Source organism: Ascaphus truei, chromosome 3 (assembly GCF_040206685.1).
Source record: "Ascaphus truei isolate aAscTru1 chromosome 3, aAscTru1.hap1, whole genome shotgun sequence".
Taxonomy (NCBI): domain Eukaryota; kingdom Metazoa; phylum Chordata; class Amphibia; order Anura; family Ascaphidae; genus Ascaphus; species Ascaphus truei.
This window is the reverse complement of record NC_134485.1, coordinates 110,889,812-110,917,494: the sequence shown is the minus strand read 5'-3', so window position 1 is coordinate 110,917,494 and position 27,683 is coordinate 110,889,812. Positions and strand designations below refer to the sequence as shown.

Genomic DNA, 27,683 nt, shown 5'->3' with positions numbered 1-27,683 from the left:
AAGATGAGAGGTACCACTGTCTAAATTGCTTGTCAAAGTATTTCGGGTGGCTTGCCAAACTAAAATGAGTTTCTTGTAAGAGAACATCCGCCTTTTTCCTTTTATAGTATAAGAGCACCAATCTTCTCTTGCCTGGGTTATTTAGGCCTTTAACGTTGTGTGATATAAACACTAAAACCATGTGGGTGAGAGTGTGAGGATGCTTATCCTACCTTCCTCCAGACCAGGACCACACAGGAGCCCCTTCAACCAATCAGCAACTTTTTGACTTCTTGCTTGACCAACCAGACAAACCTGGAGGGGGAGAGGGAGGGGGGGACCAAACAAACGGGAAGGACGGGGAAACAGAAACACGCCAACAGAGTCTGTACAGGTCAATGGTGACCTAGACTCGTATGCCCTTGGGAAAAGACTCCCTCCTGGATCTCGACATAGTAGGACCCAGGGTTCCAGACACAGAGCGTCCGGAGTCCCAAGGAACTTTGTTGGTGCTGAGGGGAGTATCCCCCCCGACCAAATGGATGTGGCAAGGAGACAACCTGAGCAGGGCAGCTCCCACTCCATACCCGGCTTTACAACTCAAAACATACAGTAACTTCTAATATAACGGATTGACATTGTAAACATTGTCATAAGTACCCAAGGCAAACAGTAGATATTGTGAGGATCGGGGAGTCACGCCGCCTCCCTACTCCCTGCACCGGCAGTATGCCTTATCAAAAGTCCTTGCTGGACAAACCCCCATGCTCCTGGTTCCTTATTGGATTCCCCCTTCCATTTATGCCTCACTGGCTCATCGGCTGAGCATAGAACCAGTTCATTGTTCTTGCCTCTCTCTGCCTCCACAGTCTTGCCTTGTCTTGCTGCTCTTCTTTCTATGTACCGACCCGGCTCTCCACCACGATCCTCCACTCTCCAGACCTGACCTCGGCTACCGGACAACGACGATTCTAATCTCTCCAATCCCGGACTCGGCTAACAGTACCTGCAACGTTCCGTACCTCTCCTGCGCTGACCCCGGCAAGTACTGTATATCGACCATCTGTACCTCTCCAATCCCGACCCAGCTACCCGACCAAAGCTACACTCCAGGCGTGCCCCCGTGGCTGTGGGTGGTGTTTTATCCATTCCCACCTCAGCACTGTGGTTCCGCCTTGTTTGTGGTGAGCACAGCGTGACAGATATAAAACAAACCTTTTAAATCCCATCTATAGGGTCTTGCCCCAAAATTACCTCCACCTTGCCAACTAAGACTACCCATTTCTGCTGTCAACATGGTCTAATCATTAGAGTTCAAATTTCTTATCCTCTACCCCTCTAAATTATAGGTTCAAAGGTCCTTTCCATTCTGTTATCTAATAGATCATGATGTTTGACTACTACTTCTTAGACCAACCTCGAGTCTCAGTATGGCCCTGTATTAGGTCTTATCATAACCCTGTGTGGGCTCAAATCGTGAACCCTCTGGTTCCAGCATCAAAGATCTCTCGAAAAAAGGGGTATTGCTCCCCGACCAGCCTTACTCAACGAGCCTCTACCTTTCCTCCCTTGCTGTGTATATGTTTGCTGTCTGTTGATATTTTCATACTTCTGTACAGTATTATACAATATCACTGTATTTTTGTACTTTTGCCCTTTTAATCTTAGATTTAATTTTCCCCTGTACTGCAACTGTGGGATGACTTTAATGACTACTCTATGTGCGCTTATCTTTACTAACTCACCCACCCTATGACTAGTGGGTCCTAACTCTCCTCCACACCCATGGGCCTTTATCCCCCCTCTCATCCTGACCCACTGCCTACTATCAACCCCCCTTCCTAAACCTAATGGGCCCTCTATATTCCCCATTTACTACTATCACCAACCCCTTTCCCCCTTTCCAACCCCTTGGTCCGGCTTAGCGTCTCGGCGGTGACCGAAAAAATTACAGTACCCCCACATGTTTCTAAGTGGGTTTCATCAGCCCGGTGGTACTCGTGTCAGTTCGTGTGAGGTGGTCTGTCCCGCTGCCGCAATGTCCCGCCATTTTAGTCCTTGGCCTTAACCCCCTCTGAAACCACACCTCCGGCCACAGCGTCCACTGACCCTGCAATGTACCTTCATCCGCTTCTGTATGGGGTGGGGAATTCGCGTACTCCCAGCCCAGGAGCCCCTCACCCTCTGCTAGGTCTCCTCTTGTGAAGACTCCGCTTACGTCATCTGCCACGTGTCATCTAGCACAGGGTTCTGCTGAGTCACCTAACTGGTATACACCCGCTTCTCCGGACCTACTTCTTCGGCTGTTTTTATTTTACTGCTAATTCCAGCTATAATAACCGGTCTAGGGGATTTTCGTTCCCGGGTGGGTCCCCCAAACGAACCCCCAACCCAGCATAGGTAATAACTTTTCATTTACTTTACAGGCAGTCCTCGTTTTACAACGCTTCGTCTTACAACGAATGGCTTATCCAACGCTATGCAATGTATACCTATAGTCATTTTTGCAACGCCAAAACGGCTTATCCAACGCTCTTACGACACTATGCAACTTTGTTTATGTGTATGTGTGTATATACACACATACACAACGTTGCAAAGCGTCCTAAGAGCATATATATAATATTATACTATATAATATTATATTATACTATATAATATATTATTTATTATGTTATATTATATATATAATACAGTATATACACTATATAATTTATGTGTGTGCTGCATATCTTATTGCCTGCATAAAATATTTGGTGTATTTTAGTGTTAAACATACCTTCAGGAACGGAACCTTTCATTTAAACAGTGTTCCTATGGGAAAACGTGTTTCGCTTTACAACGTTTCGCTATCCAACGCCATTTTGAGTAACGCATTGTGTTGGATAACCGAGGACTGCCTGTACAGGACAGCACAGAAGACCCGGCTCCGACTCCAGGATAGAGTCGCTCCACGGAGAGAAACAGCAGAAGATCGGTAATGTATCTTTAAAAGTTAATTGGCTGGACATAGTTGCAATCCCGTCTCTCTAGAACCTCAGTTGGACGCCCTGTCTTCACGAACTCGTGCCGAATGCCTCACATCATGCCAGGACGCCTTCGGGGATGGTTCTCCTTCCAAGAGGTGAGTGAAATTTTACTTTATTCCCCATTTTTTTTTTTTTAGGAATTCTGCCCCTTCATCCAGAGAGAGCATGGCTACTGCACAGCCACCCCTGATGACCAGCAGTACGAACAGGAAAGTCCAACGGTAGCGGACGCCATTTTCCCTCAGCATTCTGGTCACTGGCTGGAGCCTGCGCCTGTGATCCAACGTATTTTAGGACAAGTCTTGGAACACCTGCAAGCTTATATCGTCAAAAACTTTAATGGGGGCATTTCTGGTGACTCTGGAGAGAGCTTCCTTTGTTTTATAGAAAGCAGACTATAACATCTCTTGGGGCCTCCTCTGCTTGCGGTCTGGCCCTCAATGCCCTGTGGCAACGTTCTAGCTGGATTGCTGCCTCTGTTTTATCAGGCTGGACTGAATTTAGACATCGAGAAACAGTCTTCAACATCAGAAATCGCTTGGGTATCCCCCTTATTCTATCATTATTTCTTCCGTCCCGATTTTCGGCGTCTTCCTGCCGCTCCATGATGCCTGCTAGCTGCGTCTTTAGGTAAGCTGTAGACTTTTCCTTTTTTTTTATTGCCTTTGCTGTGTCGTCCATTTTCTTTTCCAGCTCGTCGGTCCTGTCCCCGATCTGGTCAATGTCTTTCCTCAATTCTGAGATTTCCGTTTGAAATAATGATTTTAGGTCATTAAATAGGGCTTTCAGGTTGTTCTTTAGGTCACTTCTGGTGACCAGCTTTCTGTCGTCCCCTCTTGCCTTGATTCCATCGCAGAGTCAGAGCCGCCAAATTCTCTTAGTGTCAGACCCCTTCCCGCTCTTGGCAATTCCGATAAGGCAAAAAAGGATTTAAAGATCTTTGGAACTCTTTTTTTTTTATTTAGCATGTTCTTCTATAGTGCTGCTAGTTTTACGTAGCGCTTTACAGAGACATTTTGCAGGTATAGGTCCCTGCCCCGTTGAGCTCGAGTTGCCATCTCTGGGTATTCAGATGTGGGATTCTGTGTTTTGATGAGGTTTTTGGGTGCTTTTTAGCATAAGTTATATCTTTATTGCGCTGGGTATCGGCAGAGCTTAAGAGCTAAGCTGCCATACTCTGTCGCCGGGCATGCGTCTCCAGAAACGTGTTTTATTAATGAGATTTGCTGCATGTCATGCATATACCCCCCAATTGGTGTTTTGATATAATAGAAACTTTTCAATGGGATAAAGTTAGCTAGTTAGATGGTGCTTCTTGGGGATTGCTCCAGTTGCAAGTACTGCCTGGCAGGGGGGGTGGGGTGGGTAATCGCAGCAGTGTGTCAATGTAAATGTCTATGCTGCTTGATTTCTTGCAACTCAAGGGGGGGGGAAGGGCGTTATGTTTCTCTATGTCTGGCCCAGGCAGTTATTCAAGTCAATCTAAAAGTCACCCCACAGCTCCTTAAAGGCCCTCGATGGCCATCTTGTCCTCAGACTCTCCAATGCCCCTATTCATTCCCTCCACAAGGTTCCTGTATCACTCACCAATAGGAGCTCCAACCTCACAGCCAGGCACTCTCAGGCGCTCCTCTGCAGGGGACTTGTGCAGGGGAATCAGCCGCACTCCCAATTGCCAGGCCCTCTCCTCCACTCTCCAGTCGCACCATGACTCACTGGAGCAGCAGACCTCCTCTTTCCAATGTTTCAGTGATCTGGTCCCTCTAGTGGATTGGCACCCCCCCGCTCCGACAGGATCTCCCTCCTGTGAGTCTCCGCCGGCACCCCAACCACCCACCAGGGCTAAGCTGGTGTGTATATCTGTGTTTTAGCCCTGTTAAGCAGATCCGGCAGCCATTTTGGGGGTTCGTAGCGGGAACTCGTGATCCGATCCCAGCCCCTCATTTCTGCCCGGGTAGTCGCAGCACGCAGCCAGGGGTAGGCGTCTCGTCCAGCCTCGTAAGCTCAGTGGAGGGTCCCAGCCTGCAGGGCGAGTAATCTCACCACTCCAATTGCTCTTCGGCTGCTATAGTTTGTTATTCTCTTAAAGATCGGTGGGTCTTTGCTGCTTGGCAGCCATTTATATAGTGAGTGTGGGAATGTCAGGACTTGGTCCAGTGCTTCAAAATCAGCCTCTTATCCGCCCGAATAAAGTCTCCTGCATCTGTGTGAAGCTTTCCCCTATCCAGCTTTATATTTTTCTGAACAAATGGACGATTTTTACTACTACTTCCCCCTTCTCTAAGGCCCTTGGGACGGAGCTCCCTTGCTACACGTCCACCACGGTTGGTGTCTTGGCCACGCCCCTTTGCTTTTTTTCATGACATCTAATGTATTTTATTTGGTGCTTGTTTCTTTATTGGTAGATTGCCCATTCATCGCCATAGTGGCAAAACATGCTCATATTATGGGCATTGTTTACCACTGTGCCAATCAATGGGTAAAGGGGGGGAGGGTGGAGGTAGTTGCCACAGGAAGATTGGTTAGGCATCCCAGGTGGGTAGAGTACGAGGGGGGGTTAACTCTTCAATTACTATAGCGGTTACTAACCGCTAAGGTGATTAAGGGGTTAGTGGCCATTAGTTTGTTTTTTATTGTTATGTTGCTGCCCACGGAGGATGGAGAGGACAGGGAGGAAGACGAGGACGGCCTTCATCCTGGCAGGGGTAAGTAGAACTTTAATTTACTTTTTTGCTGGCTGGATAATTTTTTATTTTTAATAGGCAAATGCGCTATTATCCAGATTTGGATAATAGTAATTTTGCCCATTATTGTACTGTATGTATTGGGGGGCGGGGGGGTTGATGGGGGTAGAAGAGGTGGGTAGTAGGGTTCTTGTATTTAAATGTTTCTTGGGGGTAAAAGGGATTGGGAAAAGGTGGTAGATGCCTGAGGGTAGGCGGTTAGGCCTACATTTTGGGTAGCGGAGGTGGTTAACCCCTTCATTACCATAGGAGATATCACCACTATATGGTAGTGAAGGGTTTATCTGCTATGGTAGTGAAGGGGTTAACTCCTCCCACAACCTTCCCGGCAGCTCTAACCACCCACCCTGGGGCAACTACCCCCTTTACCCCCAAGAAACCACGTACCGGTAAGGTAATGAAGCTGTTTTTATTTACATTTTATTAACAGTGTACTGTAGCAGGGTGTCTCCACAGCAGGCCTGCATTGATCTCAGCCCCGGGGACCCCCTGCTTCCCGAGTTACAGGAGCCGGTATGGGTTGTCGGTATCCCTCGGCCTTGTTTATATCTCCCGCGTCACGTGACTGGGACATTTAAACACACAGGAGATAACGGCAACCCATACCGGGGCCTGTATCTCAGGAAGTCCCCGGACCTGAAATGAATACGGTTCTGCTCTAGAGACCCCCTGCTACACTGTTATTAAAATAAAAACACTGATCGCCTGTAAGAGCTTTGCAGGGAGATGAGGCCCTCTCTGTGCAGCTCTTACAGACTGTGGTCAGATCGCACGGGGGAGAACTGAGAAAAAGGCTCAGATCACATCACTGCTGTCCCGTACGATATTGGCATTTTCCTACCTGATGGGTTGTGAATTGTGGTAATTGGTTTCAGATTCTTTCTGAATACTGTGATACCACAAATGACAAACCGATCGGTGGGAACATGCCGAACCATTCGAGATGGCAGCAAAGTTATTGAAGCTATTAGAATAGGCCCATTAGAGCGGTAGCGGTATGGATGAGAAAAATATACTATCATGTCAATCTAATTGTAACTGTGACTGCAGTGTTCCCAAGCATGGGAACATGAATAAAAAGATTGAAGTTGTACTATAAAAACTCCTGGCGCCCATCTCTTCCCATCGCTCAGCCGACAACGGGCAAAACCCTGAGATAAAGTAACTATGCAGATGTTCAAAACACAACTACATCGATGTAACCTCCCTAAGGAGCCAGGTAGGGAGGGTTACAGGGATATAACCACCAATTCCAAAGAGCAGTACAGTAAATGCAAAGCTTTTTAAAAAGTCCCACAAACTGTCCACCCAACAAGTAATTTAAAAAAAAGGTTTTATCCATATCTGAAATCCCATCACCAATATACTGTATATTTGGAGCAGCAGCACAATCTCAAAGCAATAACAGATGAGTTATTTAGGTTGGACTACTGCTTTAATAATTCGTAATTACATGAATAGATTACACAGGAAAGTATGTAATCGCCATTCAATTTATTTTACGATACCAAGCATTACAAAATACATGTTAACATCATTTAAAAAAAATGTTACTACAAGCCAATTTGTGTTGCTAGGATGCTCATAAAATACATCTTAAAACATATTGTTTAACATTCTCAAGTGCTTTTATTTTCTCTTTGCCAAGCTAGGTCTCTGCTTCAAGGAAATTATGTTTGTATTAGCAGATGGAAAAAAAAAAATAGCAAAATAAAAGATGGCTGACAGTCATCCAATATCATGCACCAATGACACTGCAGCTTTTTATTGACTATATGGATGTTCCAAAAAGGGGGGGGGGAACAGCAAATACAAATGTATTGTTCTGTGGGTACCAGGAGCTGAAAAGAACGTGGTTAATGTGGTTCAGCTTATAGAGATATTCCTTTTCAAATAATAATAAACATCGTTTTTGTTGAAGTTCATATAACAAGCAGGTAGACAAACGGCTTCTTTAAAAGCCAAATTATTTGACCGCTCAAAACATTGTAGAAACATTTCAATGTTTCTTTTCTGGTGAGAGATTTTAATTAAATAACTAAACATTTAAACGAAATCTAGGAGTGAACGTACTTAAGAAACGCCTTGTAAAAAATTAGGTACAGCTCAACCCCCTTATAACGCTGGGCTTGGGGTCCAAAGAATCACATCGCGTTATAAGCGGATCGCGTTAGAAATAATGTACAATTGTATGCATCTATCTATCTATATATTTTTGAAACCATTGTATGTCCCTGTGTCTAGGGACAATCTGATTGGTCCGTCGGTCCGTCACTCCGCCTCGGGCCAATCTGATTGCTCCCTCTGGCCGGCCGCCCTCCCACGGCTCTCATTGGCTCACCCCCCCCCCCCCCCTGTGTCCCACCCCCCACGGCTCTCATTGGCCGTGGGGGCCTCGCCCCCCCCCCCCCCGTGTGTCCCGCCCTCCACGGCTACACCGCGTGCCCCTCTGAGCACAGTGCAGCCACAGATTCTCCTCCTCACCAAGCGCCGCTGTAACCCCCCCCAGCCGCACCTCACACCCGGCCCGCCATCTGCCGCTGAAACCCACCAGCCACACCCTACACCCGGGCCGCAACCTCCATCCGCATCCCCGACGGATCAGTCCCTCACACCGCCGCCTCACATACACCCGCATTACCACAACCACTCGAACCGCACCATCAGCCCCTCTCACCGCCGCCTCACATACACCGCCTACGGCCCCCGCATCACCAGTCCCTCACACCACCACTCCAAGCCCGCCGCATCTCCGCCCGCTATCACGCCCGCCCGTCGCCTCTCTCCCTACCGCCTCTCTCCCGCCCGCACGCCGCACACTCCAGGCCATCGCCTCTCGCCCGCTGCCACCTCAAGCACGCACGCCCGCTCCTGCCTTTCACCCCCCCCGCTCTTGCCTTTCACCCCCCCCGCCGCTCTTGCCATTCACCCCCCACTCTTGCCTATCACCCCCCCGCTCTTGCCTTTTACCCCCCCGCTCTTGCCTTTTACCCCCCCGCTCTTGCCTTTCACCCCCCCGCTCTTGCCTTTCATCCCCCCGCCTCTTGCCTTTCACCCCCCACTCTTGCCTTTCACCCCCCCACTCTTGCCTATCACCTCCCCGCTCTTGCCTTTTACCCCCCCACTCTTGCCTTTTACCCCCCCCCGCTCTTGCCTTTCATCCCCCCCGCCTCTTGCCTTTCACCCCCCCCGCTCTTGCCTTTCACCCCCCCCGCTCTTGCCTTTCACCCCCCCCCACTCTTGCCTTTCACCCCCCCCCACTCTTGCCTTTCACCCCCCCCACTCTTGCCTTTCACCCCCCCCACTCTTGCCTTTCACCCCCCCCACTCTTGCCTTTCACCCCCCGCTCTTGCCTTTCACCCCCCCCCGCTTGCCTTCCAGTCACTCAGTCACCAACCCACTCACTCAGTCACTGAGTCACCCGCCCACGCAGTCACCCGCCCACTCAGTCACGCACCCACTCAGTCACACACCCACTGTCAAGTCACTGTCACCCACTCTGTCACCTGTCTTTTGTGGAAAATATAAAAAGAAACAGGTTGCATTGTAATCTTTTTTCGGTATGACAATAAAAAAACAGTTACGGGGGGGGGGGGAATCACAACCCTCCCGCCCCCCCAGTGACCCACTGCTGCTGAGCTCTGAAGGGGGGGGGAAGTGTAGAAAATCACTAACCAAAGGTGAGCCACCGCCGCTAACCTCTGAAGGGGGGGGGATTCCAACCCGCCCACCCAGGGAGACGCCGCCTAGCTGTGAAAGGGGCGGGGCGGGGGAATCCCAACCTTCATAGCTTGGCGGCGGCGGGTCACTGGGGGGGAAATTGGAGATGTGAAGGGGGGGAAATCGGAACTGGGAAGGGGGGGGGAAATGGAGATGTGAAAGGGGGGTGAGCGTAGAGCGAGGGGGAGCGGGAAAATATTATCCCGGGCAACGCCGGGTATATCAGCTAGTTGTGTGCTAAAAAATATTTTACCCTGGTAGGTGCGCTATGGGTTGGGGGGGGAGGCCCTGCTCCTTTCATTTGTCCTGAGCCCCATGCTTTCTGTTGACGACCCTGCTCCCGCCCGCCACCGCAGCGGACACCCCGCCCCATAGTAAGTCCGCTGCCGCCACCCCCCCGTCACACCCCCTGAAACGCTATGTACATTAATGGCGCTATATAAATAAAGACATACAATACACACCGCACCCAAAGTCAGCCGCCGCAGAGATACCCGCAGGGTGCCGCCGCACCCTGTCACTAACCCACCTGCAGTGAGCCGCACAACCCTCCCGCAGCGACTGGGGGGGGGGGGGAATCACAACCCTCCCGCCCCCCCAGTGACCCACTGCTGCTGAGCTCTGAAGGGGGGGGGGAAGTGTAGAAAATCACTAACCAAAGGTGAGCCACCGCCGCTAACCTCTGAAGGGGGGGGGGATTCCAACCCGCCCACCCAGGGAGAAGCCGCCTAGCTGTGAAAGGGGCGGGGCGGGGGAATCCCAACCTTCATAGCTTGGCGGCGGCGGGTCACTGGGGGGGAAATTGGAGATGTGAAGGGGGGGAAATCGGAACTGGGAAGGGGGGGGGAAATGGAGATGTGAAAGGGGGGTGAGCGTAGAGCGAGGGGGAGCGGGAAAATGTTATCCCGGGCAACGCCGGGTATATCAGCTAGTTGTACAATAAAGTATTTAAGATACCAATAATCGTGTTGTAAAGTATCCATAAATACGAAAATTGGGAGCCACGCTTACATCGCGTTATAAGCGAATTCGCGTTGTAACGGATCGCGCTATAACGGGGTTGAGCTGTACCACCTTAGCAACATCATTTATGATCAAGCTAATTCTCAAATTGCTTATGTAGATACTAGCTCTTCCATTAAAGTATGAGTGGGCGTTTCTTCACAAAATCCTTCTACATGTAATGCCTTCAAGCATTGTATCAGCACAATGAAAATCAAATCAGTTCTCAATCCCACTAAAAATACCTAGCTCTACCAATCTACAGTAATTTATATTTTATAAGCTTGAGAGATTCTAAAATATCTACATGTTGAGGTTAGTGGCTGTATAGAATGTGTTAAGTTTGTTAGTCTGTTTCTAAGGGGAGCAAAAGGTCCATCCGTTTTCCCATTTCCTCACTCAGAAATAGAAAATGTTATCTGATTGGTGTTTACATCCTTTCCCCTAAAGTACCATTTTATACTGTAGATGGGGTTAAGAATTTCATTGATAAATAATACATGCTCTACAGACATTGAGTTGATGGGTCTCTGTGATGGTAGGGGTAGCCAGTCTTCATACTAAGGCCGCGCGTATAGTGCCCGCGACCGGCGACGTCACCCGTCACCGCTAGAGAAAGTTATATTTCGCTTTGCGGCAGCGTCGCGGGCTTCTGGGCATTTGATTTGTTCAGGGGCTGTCACATGAGGCGACAGCCCTTGAAAAATCAAATATTCCCGTCTTCCAAAGTCCGCGACATCGCTCCGACCCATTGCTGTCGTCGCGCTTACTATAAGCGCACGCGGCAGCAATGTATTTGTTTTTGGGCGGCGTTGCCGGTCGCGGGCACTATACGCACGGCCTAAAAGGTGAAGCCCGACTGGTTACCCCTGTAAACCGTTGGTCCCCGGTTTGTGTGTGTGTTATAAACCTGCCCTGTTGTGATATAACATTTCCTGTATTTTAACAAACCTGGGATTTCGGGAGCGGGAGTTTAAAGGGTGGATATTTGGGTGGAAATGTGATTAAAACATATGTACAGGGTCGGGGAGTAAAGTTAACGGTTGTCCCCCCATTCTGCATATTGTCCCCCTTATATCTTCCCCTTAGAGAATGGTATATTAAGCCCGCAATGCTTATTGTAACAGTTGCATTCCCGAGCCCAGATTGGTCACCAGCCCCATCTCCATGTTGAACATAGACCTCGCTGTTCTATGTAAGGGAACTGGCTGATCAGAATACCAGATGATCTCGGCCTTGTGTCGATGAGGCGCTGGTGGGCTTTTCTAAAGTGCTTTGCTCCGAATAGCAAAGCACTCAGCACGGAGTTTGCCAGAGAAGCCTGCCTAGATGAGACCAAGTTCTGAGTATGCGGCCAAGTTCCAGCTTTTGCCTTGCTCACAGTTAGCGGGTATAGCCAGGTATCTTCCCAGAGTAAGGTACCGTGAAATTTCTGGACGATGAGTTAACAGGGTAAGCATACTGAAGCAGGTGCCCTACTGTGAGGATTCGCCAATCCGGCGGTTCTGTCCTCTTAACCCTCACCTGTCCATCAGGCTCCAGAAGCAATCCTAAGGGCATCCCAGCGGTGGTTCTCATGCGCGGCGCACGGGCAGTGCGCGGTCTCTTTCGGTCCCTGCGTCCAGGGTAAACTATCCCTCCGGCAGCAGTGACGTGCGACGCATGCACAGTACGCATTCTCTCCAGCGTTCCGTGGCCTTCGTTCCCTGACTCCGCCTCTGTTCTGACGACAGAGGTACGCGGCGCAGCAGCCGCACACGCTCCTCCCCCCTCACATCGGGTCCCGCCTCCGGTCTCCGCCCCCACACTGACGCGGGTGCGTGATGCGCGCGAGTGGTGCGTGACCAGGACGCCAATGTGATGCACTGGTTATGCACGGGGCGTGCGCGCTCTCTCTCTCCAGATGTACCACCCCCACTCCTAATCGGCTGCACAATATGACGCACCTGCACGATCCAGCAGCCTATCAGTGAGGGCTCCTTCACTTCCTGGTTGTCTACCATTGGAGGGAGGCCCTATTTATATCCTGTCAGTACTCTTTTGCATTGCCGAGCATAACTCCGGTTTGTGACGCTGAACCTCGCTACTCCTGTCTGTCTGCCTTACCTTGCTGTCTGACCTTGCCTTGTTCCTGGATATCGTGATACTCGCCTGCACTGACCCTGGATTTGGATATGACGACGCTGCTCTCTCCTACACGGACCCTGGCTTTGGCCCTACGACTACTCTGCTCTCTCCAATCCTGACTCCGGTAAGGTACCCCAACGATCTGCTACTCTACACTCCTAGATCCGGCAAGAACCACGTTTATGCTGTTCTCTATTCTGATCCGGCCTGCAAGAGTATCCTACATTCTAGACGCGCCCTCGCGGTTGGGGTCGGCATTCTGTACCAATCCCTACCTCAGCCCCGCTGTCACGCCTCGTTTGTGGTTAGCTAAGCGTTACACCTACACGTAGTTGAGGCTAGAGACCCCCCCTAGACCCCAGTTAAGTGTGTATTCTTCTTGTATTTTGTGTATCATTGTGTGTCTGCAGAATAAACCTCATTTTATTCCACTACCTTGTTCTGCCTAGTGAATTGATCCCTAAAGGTACTAAAAGTACTGGTCTCCCATGACAGTCTTCCTGGAATATGAAGTTGGCTTCACCTAAATGCACAAGTTTACTTCCTCAAACTCCAGTCCCATTTAAAATGGTTTGCAATATACTTTAGTTTTAAAACAAAACTTCCTTCACTGTAAATTACTTCCTGATTACATACAGCTACATCACTTAAATCATACAGCACATTACATCCTGAAGACATACGATGTAACAAAAATAAAAACAAAAAAAAAACACATAACAAAAAAAAAGAAAAAGAAGAAAAAGAAGATGCTCAAATTGCATTTTTCTTGGAACTTTTCTATAAATGCAGTGCTGATCATTTCCGCTATGGAAATGCTGCCGCATCCCTTATATAGGTACTGTATGAGCCTAAATGAGTCCCTAAAGGAAAGCTACTGGTTCTGTACATCCCATTATGTTTTTTTTAAAATCTTTTTCAAAATGGAAGCGGAGGAGATACACATTTAAAGTCCCTAGTCAGTGTACTGTAAAAAGGTCTTCTCCACATGTCATCTCCACTCCATTCATCAGGGCTTCACTGAAATGGGGAAGACTTCACAGCATACAAGATAAGGCTTCTAGCTTAAGTGCTTCAGCTTGATTACAACAGGTGTTTTAAAGCAGTTGGCCAATCATACATAACCAAGTGTCCATACAGTACATAACCAAGTGGACAGTAACCAACAAATACTTCCTAAAATGGTACTAACTGCAATGAGAAGTTGCAATACCAAGGAAAGCTTTTCTGACTACCCAAATGAGACAGCATCTTATCTAAAGCTTTGTGCCTCAAACACCAGTATATAAACTTATTTTTTTCCCCTAAGGCAGCAGCCACCTCCTTTCACCGTATCTTTCCTATTACTGTAGTTCAATTCGAACATGTGTGGGAATGCATATATAGAAGGGCACTTCCACGTAGTGTGCTAGACACAAGAAATAAAAACAACTTACTAGTGCAATTGGCATCCTTGTAAATAAAAGCTTTACTAATGACTACTACAAATTATGAATGGCCTAGATTCGCCAAAGGACGATAAATGGAATAATTGGCATTATTAGTGTTGAACGTCAATTTAATTTATAGATCTATTTACTAAAGCTGCCTTAAAAGTGATAAAGGTTTTTTTTTTTTTGCGGCTGTGATGTTGTATTAAAAATAACGCACTTCTTAAAATGCGCAGTAAACACAAAATTACGTGCTCTTCAATAAAATTCAATACCTGGCAATAATTTTGCTGACATAAAAAAATTAAATTGCCAATGTTGATCATCTACTCCAAGCTGGCTTTAGGACTATTTTGCCTATGTATATAATAGCTACCACATCCCTAAGACAAACAAGAGTAGCCAACCTAGAATAGGTGATAACGTAGAACACATTAATATATTAACACCATAGAAGCACAAAAGGTAGTCTACTGAACCCAGCTAGTCATGCTCTATGCCACTTGGGCTATTAAAGGCTTAATATTTGCACGTGTTACACTTTTCCAATTTTATTTGTTGGATGTTAATGTTGTATGTCAGTGTTTTTCAGCCAGTGTTCCTAGGAATCCATGGGTTCCCCGAGCATCCCTACAATTTGCATGCAATTTAAAAATTGTACTAAATGCAGAAGAATTTACAATGCATCTTATCACAGATTTGCTATTACTGTGGGTTCTGGTTCCTTACAATGCATCTGATCTCAGATGCGCTGTTAGAGAGGGTTGGGGTTCCTTACAATGCACCTGATCTCAGACGTGCTATTAGAGAGGGTTGGGGTTCCTTACAATGCATCTGATCTAAGACACACTATTAGAGAAGCAAAACATACAGGACCCCTATAAACTCATATTGAACCCCCAAAATAACCACTATATATATATATATATATATACAAATGTAAATACAACTGTATGCTCATCTGCATGTCTTAGGCAGGTCTGCAACCCCGCCTTTCACCATTATCACCCAGCACACAGCAACTTCCACTGCAGCAAGGGATTCTGGGACATGACATGCAAATGAGCACACAGTGCCACTATTTGCTTCAAAAAACATTTTTAACATGGTGCCCTATAGGCTTAAGCGTATATGGCTACGTTCTATGCAGTCTATCACAGAATGGGATTACATTATTCTAAACCGACCAGAGGCTGCAAAGCCACCAAGACCCTGCCACGCATACAACACTTGTAAGGTTCCCTTGACGTCCTGGTGTGCCTTTATAGCACAGCACCCTGCAATGGTTTATTTTATTCTCACTGTATACAGTATATGTATTAACATCATAATTGTATATATTTATTGCTGCCCATCTATTTTAGTGTATCCCAATAAAATGTATGTTTTAACACATTCATTGACCTCATTATTAGCTTGTATTGGGGGCTTCATTAATATATATTAGTCACTCCGGTATTGGGGCTCAACATCTCATCTACCTCTTGGCAGTATCCTTGGCCACTTAGTCCTGTTGCATCCTACACCAGAGCTCAATTCTTTGAGACAGATACACATTTCGTGAATGTGATCAATACCAATAAGTGCACACACACTTGGGGGCCTGCTTTGCCTGTCTCCAAATTCTCTCTGGCTCAGATTTTCTCCCTACCATGTTTACTTCCCCTAGTGCACATACAGTACCTATTTCACACTACTGAAGCCGAGCAGGTATCCCCTTCTGTTGATTAATGAGAAGACAAGAAATAAAGTAATCCCAGACGCAAGAACGAGAAAAAAAAAAGGGGAGGGGGGATTGAATAAACAGAGTTGTGCAAGACAATCCACAAAATGTATACCTGAAGATGTAAGAGAATGTAACTGTGATATGGTGAATAAGACTATTGAAGATAACAGAAACTTAAAGTCGACAAAAGAAGCAACTTGCTGTGTGGTTTGAAAGAAGCAAATCATTGCACTGAAACAAGAAGATGGGTCAAAAATAAAAAACTGCATTTATAAAAATAGAGAGGAGTTGAGGACTTCTACATAACATTGTACATGAACATAGGGCATAATTCGAATGGTGAACCATGCATCCTTCCAGAAGTGTCAACAGCCATAAAATCTATGAAGAATGGGAAGGCTCCTTGGGAAGATTGAATTACAACATAAAGCTTGAAAGTAGCAGTGGAAGTAGAACAATTCCTTGCAAAATGCTTCACATGCTGCTTGAAGAACAGAAAAATGATTGGACAATTGAGTAAAGCCATAGTTATCCTCATCCACAAGGAGACAAAGATGAGCTGAATAACTACAACCCAAATCAGTCTACTTCCAATCACTTACAAAAGTTTTACAAATCTTACTATTCGATATCAGACCCTGGACTTTGCCCAGCATAGAGAAGAAGTGGGATGTTGCACTGGATACAACACAATGTATGACATCCAAGTCGTACAAGTAGTGACTTCACGAAATAATGAACACGAGCTGCCACCCAACATAGGATTCATAGATTACGAGAATCATTTGTTTCTGTCTACACCTTAGCGGCTCTAGATTAATTAATATGACAACATTTTGAAGAAGCATACCGATTTAAATAACATTTACAAGAAAGCCACATCAACCATTGGATTACATGAAGATAAAATATAAGGACAATCAAGGGGGTGCAGCATTGAGACACCATATCACCAAGAGCTTTCAACAATTAATATTTGAGCCACCTAGGATCTGCAGATTACATTGCTATTTTTGCCACACTTTCAGAAGAGTTCCAGGAACAAATTGGAGAACTCGCCAAAGCAAGTAAGAATGTAGGCCTCCGTATGAATCTCAGTAAGACCAAAGTGATGTTCAACAAAATGTGCCAAATCTGCAAAGAATGAAATAAATTAATATAACTAGAAGTCGAAGACTATATCAACCTTCGTCAGCCAATGACAATGGTTAGGCACCTTTAGAATGAAAGCAACAGGAGAATGAAGATGGGATCGAACGCGTATGGAAGAAACAAGACAATATTTAAAGGGAACATTCCTCTGTGCCTCAAGAGGAAAGTTTTCAACCAGTTTATTCGGCCCATGTTGCCGTATGGATGTGAAACTTGGACCCTGAATGCGAAGACAATTCAGATTTAACAAAATTAAGTATGGAGAGGTGGTGTAACGGAAGAGGCAGCAAGGCTCATTTAAAATAAAAGGTTACAGTAAGCCCAGCCTCCCAACTCTTTGCCACGTCAGGTACTATCAATATAGAGCGTAATGTGAGCTTTCATTCAACAGTGTATAGGTCTCTGAGTGTTGCTCTGGTTATTGGGGTGTTGGGGTAAAGGGAAGTACCTTATGGTCTTTTCAGACCTGAGGGAACGGGCCTTAGGAAGTGGTGTCCCCCCGAAACGTTGCCCCCCTGATAACCCTACCCCTATATGTGTTTTGTCCCCACTGTTTGTTCCCTTATATTGTTGCATTCCCTTTTCCCCATTGTGTTCACCCCAATCACCACTTGATTATATGTTTATTTGTTTACAACTGCATTTGTTTACAACTGTGCTGCATTACTCCCTGTACTATCTTGTGTGTACATTAAATCATTTTTTCTTGTGGCATAATCCGTAGTGCTATATTATCATATAGTCAGTGAGTGTTGGAACTTTTGATTGTGATTATTGGTTAGGGGGGATTTGGGACCTCCTAGTTCCGTTGCACCCTGCAGGTTCATTACCGTAGTCTTGGGAGTGCTGTCCACTCAATATACATATGCTTAATATTTAAAGGGAACATTCCACTGTGCCTCAAGAGGAAAGTTTTTTTTCTGAAGCCAGGGTCACGTGTGATGTGTGAATGGCCCCAGATAGCATTAACTCAGTTCCCTTTTAAATCACTCCAAGCCCTGTAATATTTCCTCCACTTTATTGGGAAAAGCAGCAGAATACAGATACTTGTGGATGGTATGTAGTGGTGATTATTAGTTAGAAACCGGTAAAAAGAGATGGCCTCACCATGGGAGATGAACAGAGAAGGGTTCTGCACTCACTGTCTCCAGGGTGGAAAAGGAAGTGAGGGGCAGTGTGGGTAAAGGGAATAGTCTTGGGGCAGACTATCTCTGAACAAACAGGATGGGGGGCAGACTAGCCCATTCTGGTGAGGATCTCAGAAACTGCAGTAGCAGCTCACTGATTTCATGCCCAGAGGCAAGAAATGCAACATTGTTGCAAGTTACACAGGCACAGTATGTGTGTGCAAACTCCATGCAGCTGGGAATAAGATCTGACAGGCAGAAGCTGCAAAGGAGAGGGGGGATGAGTCAGAAATGTAGTTCTTGTTCCATTACAGTTTTCAACCAGTGTATTCTGCCCATGTTGCCATATGGATGTGAAACTTGGACCCTGAATGTGAAGACAATTCAGATTTAACAAAATTAAGTATGGAGAGGTGTATGCTGGTGTAACGGAAGAGGCAGCAAGGCTCATTTAAAATAAAAGGTTAAGCCCAGCCTCCCAACTCTTTGCCACGTCAGGTACTATCAATATAGATCGTAATAAGTCAAATTTGCCATAGCGTACAGCTATTTAATATACTGTATACCCTCCCCTTCTGGTCACAGCCACCAAAGGCCCCCTGTGGTCCCTCTGTCCGGTTACTGTCTGAGGTGTCAAACTGTCCCAGAAGGTGTATATTGGGGGGTGCCTGAGCTGGATGACTCCTCCTGAGATTAGGCTTTTGGTGCTAGGAGACCCCTTCATACAATCTCAGACAAACTGGCACCCTTGGTTGGGAATCATTAACCCCTTCGACCAAAAACCTCCAAAATGTCCCCGATATGTTAATCAGGTTTTTAGGATATCCCTGATTTAGAACAGGTAGCTCAATCAAAATGAATTTGCCACCTGTTCTTAAGCAGTGACATCCTTAAAACCTGACCTGATGGTGGGATTTGAGAACCACTGCCAAAGCAGATCAAAACAGTGCAACCTCTCTCCAACCTACACAGACTCCCATAGTGCAAGGGTGCACAAACTTCCCCCGCTGTGCCCCCCTGCCTGGTCTTCCCCACTCCTTACCTTGTCTTTGGTGTCAAGTGCCGTCACGTGACACAGCGTTGCCGAAGACAAGGTAAGGGACGTTGCAGAGGCCTCACGCGATCCCCTGGCATTTAAATGCCTTGGGGAAGAGCGCAGGGCCTCTGAAACCGCCGTGCCCCTCCCTGTTTGCGCACCCCATAATAGAAAATGTGGTGATCTGTTTGGATGCATAATACAAGACAATACTTTTGACCATGTAACTTGCAGTGCTGTGCCTCGCTCTTCAAACTGTGTTTGGGCCATATAGATATAGGACAGACACCCGTATCTGTTCAACAAAATATATGGCATTCTAATTACTTTACAAAGAAGAAGGGGGGGGGAAAAAATCTAATTCTGAATGAAGATTGACACCAAGAGAGATTAGATAAAACGGACTGCAACAACCACCCAAAAGCACTTTTTCTTACCAAATAAACAAATATACTGTACATACTTTTACTTCAGTATTTTTAATGTATTTGTAAAGGTGCCAATACCCTACATGTAACCTATTAAGCATGCCACTGCCCTACACTCTGGTCCTAGAAGGCACTTCCCCTTTAAAATCTTGGTATTTTATTTAAAACGGATCATCATTCAGTCCTTGGCTATAAAACAGATATGAGAGTATATTCAGTTAGCTAACCAAGCTCCAAATGAAGAATATACCATGAACAGCATCATGCAGCCCTGGGCTGTGAAAATTAGGTCTAAGAGTGTATTCAATTAGCTAGCCAAATCAAATAAAACAATATGCCTTGCACTTTCAGGGGCCCATTTATTAGTGCACTTGCTAAAAAAACAAAAAACCTGGTGCAAAGTAAAACATATCTTAAATAAATTCCTGGCAGAGGAGTTAACTTATTTATTAAATTGCAAGCTCTTTGAGGCAAGACACGCTTACATTTTTAATCAGCACTTAACTCTGTATTGTCTTGTGTATTTCATTTAGTGCAGCACTTGGTACAGATTCAATAAGCAAGGACTGTCAACAGATTCCCCGGGGTCCAGGACTAGCGTTTCGCCCGGGGCCCCACCCGTGCAAGCACTGTATTTCTCTCCACCGCTCTGTCAGTCACACCCACTCTACCCCCTCCCCTATCACTCAATCCCGCTCCCTCAATCCCCTCCTCACACTCATTTCCCTCCCCACACACACACCCCCAATATAGTCACCTCTATCCCCCCAGATACAAACAGCACTAAACACCCTCACCAAATACAATTACCACCCCCCCCCCCAAATCCAATTACCACACTCCCTCTTCCCACGCCTGGCCAGCCTCTCTCCCGCTAGAAACTGGGCCTGACTTCCAGGTGCACCGGCAGGAGAGAGAGGACGGCGTGGGAAGAGGCAGACAGCAGTTGTGGAAGAGACAGGAGCTGGGGCCCGGCAGCAGCAACCAGAGTCCCGGCAGCACAGCCTCCAGGCTCTCCAACCCCCCCCCCCGCCCCCGTCGGTGGTCTGGTTGTAGGCATTATAGCAAAACATGATAAATCTGACCCACATATTGCTTCATTTATGCCTCTATTTCAGATGGTAGATTACATATAAAGAATTTGGGAGATATTTATCATCATAATGTACTGTTGTTAGGGTTGGGCACCCGAGCCGCCCTAAAATGGACGGCCCTTCGTTTGCTGAGCACTTTTTACACCTGCAGCCTGTCCTCTGGTGGGTCCCGCCTTGCACACACCTCCAGGTCCCTGCCTGTTCATTGGATCCCGTTCCCTATTTTACCCTACTGCCTCACTTGCTATTCGGCTGAGCATAGAACCAGTTGCTGTTCTGATCATTCTCTGCCTCCCTAGTCCTGTCTTGTAGTTCTCCTTCTGTGTACCGACCCGGCTTCCTCTTCGACTACTCCGAACTCTTGGCTTCAGACCTCGGCTACGGCAAACGACCACCCCGCTCTCCGCACCTGACCTTGGCTTACGTTAATAAGACTATGTTCCCCTCTCCAACCCCGGACTCGGCTAACAGAAACCTTAACTATCCATACCTCTCCAAACCGGACCCGGCTATCCAGACCAACCTACACTCAAGACGTGCCCTCGTGGCTGCGGGTGGCGACATATCCATTCCCACCTCAGCACCGGGGTCCCGCCTAGTTTGTGGTGATCACAGCGTGACAACAGTACTACAACATCCACAATATAATCTTTAATTTTTGTGTCGCTATATGCAATGTATAATTCTTGCTGTACTGTATGAATCTGAAATATGACATTTAAAAAAAACAAATGAAATGTACAAAAAAAAAAAAAATCTAATCTAGTGATAATTTATTCAGCGGTGCATTAACTATCAACACAACATAATCAACACACAGCTTTGTACAATATACTGTATACAAGACATCCTTTAACACATTGCATTATGTAGCGGGCTACCCCCTGGCTACTATTCTACACACTGGGCTGGCAGTAAACCCTGGTATTTACAGGCTTGCCAGTAGTTGGTATGGGGTTTTCCCCTTCACCTTTGGTACTGCATTTGAGTGACAGCAGAGGATGGTACATCCTGTTGTAGCTGGGACAACGGGTGCCCGCCTTCTGGCTGTACTTAAGGGCACGACCACCCTAAATTTGTAGGTCATTCCTTCCCTAGGAGAAAGACAGGTCACACGTCTGGGATCTCGAGATTGGGGCCTACCCATGTGCTCTTCCCTGCGGGGAGGAGTGTGATTATACCTGCCTCCGCTAGGGAGGTGAGGAAAAGTTAGGACGGCTGCGGGAGCCTTTGGCCTGTAGTGACGGTCCAGGGATCATCTCCAGTGATAGCTGAGAGTAAAGAGACTGTATCCGTCAGATGACTGCCGGAGTAGCTGTGTATTACTGCAAAGACTATAGCAATAAGCCATTCCTGTTTGCAATATACCTTCGGCCTGGTGTGTGATCTAACTGGGGGGAGAGTACAAGTTCTACCGTGGGAGATCACCTCGTTATATCCCTGGAGCCTACAGCAGATGGAGGCGCTGCACTGCTAAGTAATATCTGGGGTATGGACCCCAGAAGCCTGTTCCTGTGACTCAAAGCCATCGCGGACGACTCAGCCCTCTTGGTTACCAGCAGGTATTGTCCTGGAATAGGATTACACATTTTCTGTCTCCCTTTGCAGTTGACAATTCCTGTCTCCCTTGTTCAGCTTCCTGTAATTCTCCCTGTTCCAAGCAGCTAGCTGCATGTGTAAAGGCAACATTATTGCTACATATGTCCCTTACACAGCCTTAGTTGGTTGCCCTGGCAACCTTCCAATCTCCTTAGCTAGAAAAGTGGTTTAGTCCAGCTTGCTCCCCTGCCTTTATAGCAGTTACTTTGGTCCTTAGACCTCTCCTGCTTGTCACAGGAACATGTGCTTTTAGATCTAACTAGCTGGCTTAGTGAGTACATGCTTCCTCCATTTCACCCCTGCAAAGACCATCCCTTTTTGCCGTCCCCCCATAACATAGCACCTTCACATAGAGAAGCACTCTCTCACCACACATTACCATCTGCAAGCACCCTTTATATTTGTTTTTGACTCCCCCATTAAAGTTGAAGAAAATAAAAGGACTCTGTGTGCTCTCAAAAAGGGGATGAGTTAAACCACTGGACTCATTCACATCCCACATGTGATCCTGGTTCCAGAAGGGGTATGCACCACATACTCCCTGTAATGGCCCGTATCTGCGATTTAAGTTTATTGTTTAATTAGCAAGGCATACAGTGTTCATTAAGCAATCATCCCACCTAGCAATAAACATGGTTTAGAGGTGTACATAATGCAGAAGGTAAAACCCCCATGAAAAGCATACAAAAGTGAGCAATATGATGTACCACATGGCCCAGGTTGTCGCCAAGACATTTGACTTTTCAAACGTGAACAACGTTTACGGAATTTAACGATAATATTAATTGTGTGAATTACACACGTGGAAACTAGTCAACAGCTGACAAAATTATGCACTACCAAAACTCATCTGAAAAAACACATTATGCCCATTGTGATAAAAAGGTGGTTCGAGTCTGTCCCTACTGCATGTGTTGCATTCATTATGTCTCAAGGACAGCAAGTCTATCAAGGGAATGTATATCCAGTGTGTTTAGTTGCTCATCCTCAAAAAGAGGGAGAACGCCAATGTGGTACGATCATGTACCACAGATTATATACTAACAGCAGATATGCATTTTAGATCATGGTAGTGAATTGCTTGCTTCCAAAAGGTGTACTGTACAATGTATTAAACATATCTATCTAACCCCAATACAGCTGGAAGTGCCTGAGAACACACTGCTCTTCAAAATAAGATTAAGAACTGCAGTTCTTCAGTGAAAATGAGAAGCAACAACAATGTTATAACATCCATGCAAAGACTTAAGTGGACAACAGGATATTTTGTAAAGAGTGTAACATTCATTCCAACAAAATGAATGACCAGCACCTTTAAAACTGCAAACCATGCATGGCTCAGAATATAACTACAGTAGGTTGAATTGTTTCCCCATATTTCTTGAATATGTGGACACTGTACAGTATATACAGTAGTCACAGATCACATTTTGTTAACTGGGAGTTTTGTCTCCTTGTAAAAAAAAGATTGTGTGTTCTTCCATCCAAGCCCAATCCATTAGTTTTGACTCTTTGGTTTGTTGGAGGGACAGCACGGTACTGTACTGCTGGGCAGTGTATCACAGCCCGCTCAGGCAGCCATGAGGTTAAGGAACTAGGACCAATGAATTGAAACAGGTTAGGTGAAAAACTCGACAATTTAAAATAAATAAATGGATGAGATTCCCCATTAAGAATGCCTGAATCCGAACCTACTAGACTACACCATCACTAGCTCAAGGAAAGAAATACATGCTTCCCTTGCACTACCAACCAGTTAAATACAAGTCAGGTTTACATTCAGGTTGGTTTCTTTTTCAGTCAGCTGCAACCTTCTTGGTGAGATTTTACAGCAAAGGAAAATAAAATGAATTGTAGAGGAACACAGCACATACACATATTTAGTAACAAATTACATGTTGAAACAGCTAGGCAGAGTCTACTACAGAATAGCTATCTTGGGCATAACACAAATAACCAATGGAACAGGGATGCATGAATCATTTTCCCCCTTCAGTTTTGGAAAACCCTGCAAAGCATTTGTAATTACAGTGGCAGGCTATTACAGCAGCGAGAGTGTTAAAACACCACAACATAAAACAGTTGACATCTTGCTCAAACCTTAAAAAAAAAGGACAAGTGAATCTAGAGAGGCGCTTTATAGTTTACTGCACCGACACACTTTATTCGAGCAAATACCCAGTATGTACCTGGCAGATACCTGGAATGCGCCGCTCCTCACCTCTGACAAGCCCCGTTGCGTTTGCCTTCCCAGCCTGGGTTCATGCCTGGCTGATGGGCGGCTGATCTGTTAAATGATAATGATTAGGATTTAATAGGCTGCAATGCTTCGCGTGTCTACCAGATGGCATAAATTCATGAATTGTAATGCAGTATATATATATATACTGTGCAGTATTGCAGCCAGCGGGAATAAAATGCTTCAATCCCTGCCTGAAAAATAACCCAATGCACTCGGGCAGAAAACAGTCACAAACCTCAATACACCCGGGTATACCCGAATTCGTGGGACTAGCCGAGCTCGAATAAAGTGTGTCGCCAGTGTACATTAACCTTAATTAGATCATAGAAGTCTTGTTGAAAGGACTAGAATATCAATACTTCACAGAACCATGTCAGCCCAAAGAAGACATTTGTCATTGACCTATTTTCATAGAATACGAATAAATCTAATTAACATGGTGTATCCAGATCTAGAGCTGCACAGTATATGCAATACATTATAGAAGTGGCCAACTCCAGTGCTCAAGGGCCACCAATTGGTCAGGTTTTAAGGATATCCCTGCTTCAGCACAGGTGGCTCAATCAGAATGACTGATCCACCTGTGCTGAAGCAGGGATAGCCTTAAAACCTAACCTGCTGTTGGCACTTGGGGACTTGAGTTAGCCACCCCTGCATTAGAGAATCACCTGCCAAGCTCAGGGAACTTAAATTAATGAGCTGCTGCCACCAGCAACTTCAGTGATCAACTACCTGCTCCAGATGCTTGCACTGTAAAGAAAATAAACCTCACATTGAGCATTTTCGGAGATTTCAAGCGTCTGGATGATTCAATTTGCTGGTGAACTATTGAAACACAAAGGCAAAGGGTGTATTGCTTTCAAATGCAAACCAATCATTACCCCCCATAAACGTGAACATATTTGCCCATCGCCTCCACATCTGTTTGGCAGCAGATGATTGAATAAACTAAGGAAAGAGGACTTTAAAACCGCAGAGCTTTTGATAAAGAAGAAAACATTACCTTAGGTGGCTGAAAATATAATTCACAAAAATGGATGATCTTTGCCACTTTAAACACATTTATTCAATACAGGTCTAGAATGTGTGAGATGGGAGCCCTGAATCACATGGCTATGCAATAAGTAGCAAGTCTCTCCAGCACTGAAGAGGGGAATAAAGAGTTAATGTGCAATCAGATCGTTTTTGATTACCTTTCATCCAATCCACCACTTGACTCGGAGACCACTTACTCACGGGTTCCATAATCAGAGCCATCTCAAACTTTATCAGATCTTGACAACCCCACAAATAAAAGATATAATAACCAAGCCTTGTAAGATCTTCTCCTCCGTTTTATCCCCCTGGCTGTAGGGTTGCCAGAAGCACAAGAGCAAGCTTTGTTTCAGCAGGCAGTTCAGTGCCTGAAAGAGGCAGCTGTGGAGCTCAGCAATGCTGAGACGTCGCTGTCCAGTCCTTCTCAGTACATGTTTCCATAGTCAGCTTCAGTTCTCAGGCTGCTGAACAGAGCCCGCCTCTCCAGAGGCTTCACACAATACTGCTTCAGACCAGCACCAGTCACTCACACCAACGACTGTTTTCTCTTCAGTCTCCTTTTCCCCACCTATCATCACTTCCCATTATGACATCATCCCTCCTCCCCCAGTTCAGAAACAGCAAGGATTCCAACGAGGAAACACGTCTTTGAACACTTCTCCTCTAGTGCAGGGTGCAGATGCAAAAAGGTTGAACGACATGAAGATATTGGGTCAATGGTTCAATTCTGCTAAGCCCACTAAAATAAAGTGTTATATTAATAATATTTCAAATATAGTCTCTCTGCAATAATAGGTAAAATACAATTTAGTTATTTTGTCAATGCACATACAATTTAAAATAAGCAAGGATAATTTGACCAATAAAACACTTGTATTCCTGGAATTATTCATATATAATAATACAGGGCTTCTCAACCAGTGCACCAAAAGGGCCAGATTAGGAAACATTTAGGAGTGGAAGGGCCACAGAGTTATTATAATGTAATTCTAGATTATTATACATTATCTAAAGAGGCGGATTTCTCACAAGGCTGACTAGGCTATAGCCTAGGGTGGCAATTTTTGGGGGGAGACAATTTGTGTGTGTATGTGTTGAGAGGGGGTCTTACCTTCTCGGGAGTGGCCCCCTCCTGTAGCTTTGCGCTGTAATGGCGACCTGACAATGCATTGCCATGGCAATGCGGCATCACATGCCGCTGTGATGTCATGATGCCGCTATGCTGCGGAGGAGGGCCTTCCTGGAGCCTGTAGGCAGCAAAAAGGTAAGTCTGCCCCTGATTATATTATACATTATAAAGTTCACAATTATATGTCACTGTACCATATATATATATACACAGGCAGTCCTCGTTTTACAACGCTTCGATTTACAACGAATGGCTTATCCAACGCTATGCAATGCATACCTATATTCATTTTTACAACGCCAAAATGGCTTATCCAACGCTCTTACGACGCTTTGCAACGTTGTGTATGTGTATATATATACACATTCACATAAACAACGTTGCAAAGCGTCGTAAGAGCGTATATATATATTATACTCTATAATATTATATTATACTATATAATATATTATTTATTATGTTATATTATATATATATAATACAGTATATACACTATATAATTTATGTGTGTGCTGCGTATATTATTGCCTGCATAAAATATTTGGTGTATTTTAGTGTTAAAAATGTCTTCAGGAACAGAACCTTTCATTTAAACAGTGTTCCTATGGGAAAACGTGTTTCGCTTTACAACGCCATTTTGAGTAACGCATTGTGTCGGATAACCGAGGACTGCCTGTATATATATATATATATATATATATTTACATGACCTCAACTAACAAGTCCGTTGTAGTGTGAAAAATTGCACTTTGCACCTGTTCATTTCATACTAGTTGCTTGGGAAACTGAGGGCGATCTTTAGAGCTCAATCAGGGTGTCAGCGCCTGCAGCCATAGCGGGCTCCAGGGTTCCCGGAGACAGTCCCCACCATGGCAGACTTCAGAGTATACACCTACCCAATAGACTGTAGACTCAGGCAGGGGTATATAAAAGGGTTGCTTTATTTGTACATCCACTGTGATTGCCATACAGCGGATGCAGGATAGATTGAGATGGATCCCAGGCCCCTGGATGATGCTTGGCCCCCTGATAATATTGAGGCCATGCTCTCAGTTCTGATCTCTCTCTCTCAGTCAACCCAGGA

The 27,683-nt window shown here is 45.7% G+C and overlaps 1 protein-coding gene across 3 annotated transcripts in view; it reads right to left on the bottom strand.

Moving 5' to 3' along the window:
* Nucleotides 1-26,018, bottom strand: part of CNKSR2 (connector enhancer of kinase suppressor of Ras 2) — a 548,762-nt gene extending 522,744 nt beyond the window's left edge. For 2 of the 3 annotated variants that reach the window (XM_075589348.1, XM_075589349.1), the window contains exon 1: nucleotides 25,629-26,017. In XM_075589348.1, the coding sequence (XP_075445463.1) occupies nucleotides 25,629-25,692 (64 nt within the window). In that variant the 5' untranslated portion in view covers nucleotides 25,693-26,017. Of the gene's footprint in view, nucleotides 1-25,628 lie in introns of all 3 variants that reach the window. The other variant, XM_075589347.1, reaches the window with a different exon arrangement.
* Nucleotides 26,019-27,683: the final 1,665 nt, after the last annotated feature.